Below are 482 nucleotides of genomic sequence, written 5' to 3'. Positions count from 1 at the left end.
ATTTTAAACAATTAAAATATGCTAATTCATATAAACCATGACAAAGGAAGAAGTGCACCACCACAGGTACACTATATTATTTCTTCAAGATTTTTCACTGAATATGATTCCTCTTTATTTCCTATTACTTATTTCAGTAACATCTCGTGTACCCACCTTTGGAGGTGGTGGCCGAGGAGGAGGCACTTTCTTCTTCTGGGAGCTGGTAGACAATGGCATTGAAGTTGATCTGGAGATTCCATTTGCATTTCGTCTTGGTGGTGGGACCTTACAACTTGGACCTCCCTGTGACTGTATGACTAATAAGTCATCATTCCTGCAACATTTTAAAAATTTGGTGTAAAAGTAAACCAACCTTATAGAATTTCAAGCCTTGAAGGTACTGTATTTGTCCTTTACTTCAAAGCCCTCATGTAAATTTTAGCTACTGGTATATTTGAAAAACAAAAGTTGCACAGCTATATTAGACTCAATTCATCTAT

At 36.3% G+C, this 482-nt stretch overlaps 1 protein-coding gene across 1 annotated transcript in view; it reads right to left on the bottom strand.

The window, feature by feature from the left end:
* Positions 1 to 482, bottom strand: part of LOC119593599 (SH3 domain-containing protein 19-like) — a gene marked incomplete in the record, with an annotated part of 14,557 nt that overhangs the window by 10,637 nt on the left and 3,438 nt on the right. The window contains 1 exon segment of the mRNA XM_037942553.1: positions 157 to 316. Within this exon segment, the coding sequence (XP_037798481.1) occupies positions 157 to 316 (160 nt within the window).

Source organism: Penaeus monodon, chromosome 32 (genome assembly GCF_015228065.2).
Source record: "Penaeus monodon isolate SGIC_2016 chromosome 32, NSTDA_Pmon_1, whole genome shotgun sequence".
Classification (NCBI taxonomy): domain Eukaryota; kingdom Metazoa; phylum Arthropoda; class Malacostraca; order Decapoda; family Penaeidae; genus Penaeus; species Penaeus monodon.
This window is presented reverse-complemented; position numbering and strand designations above follow the sequence as displayed.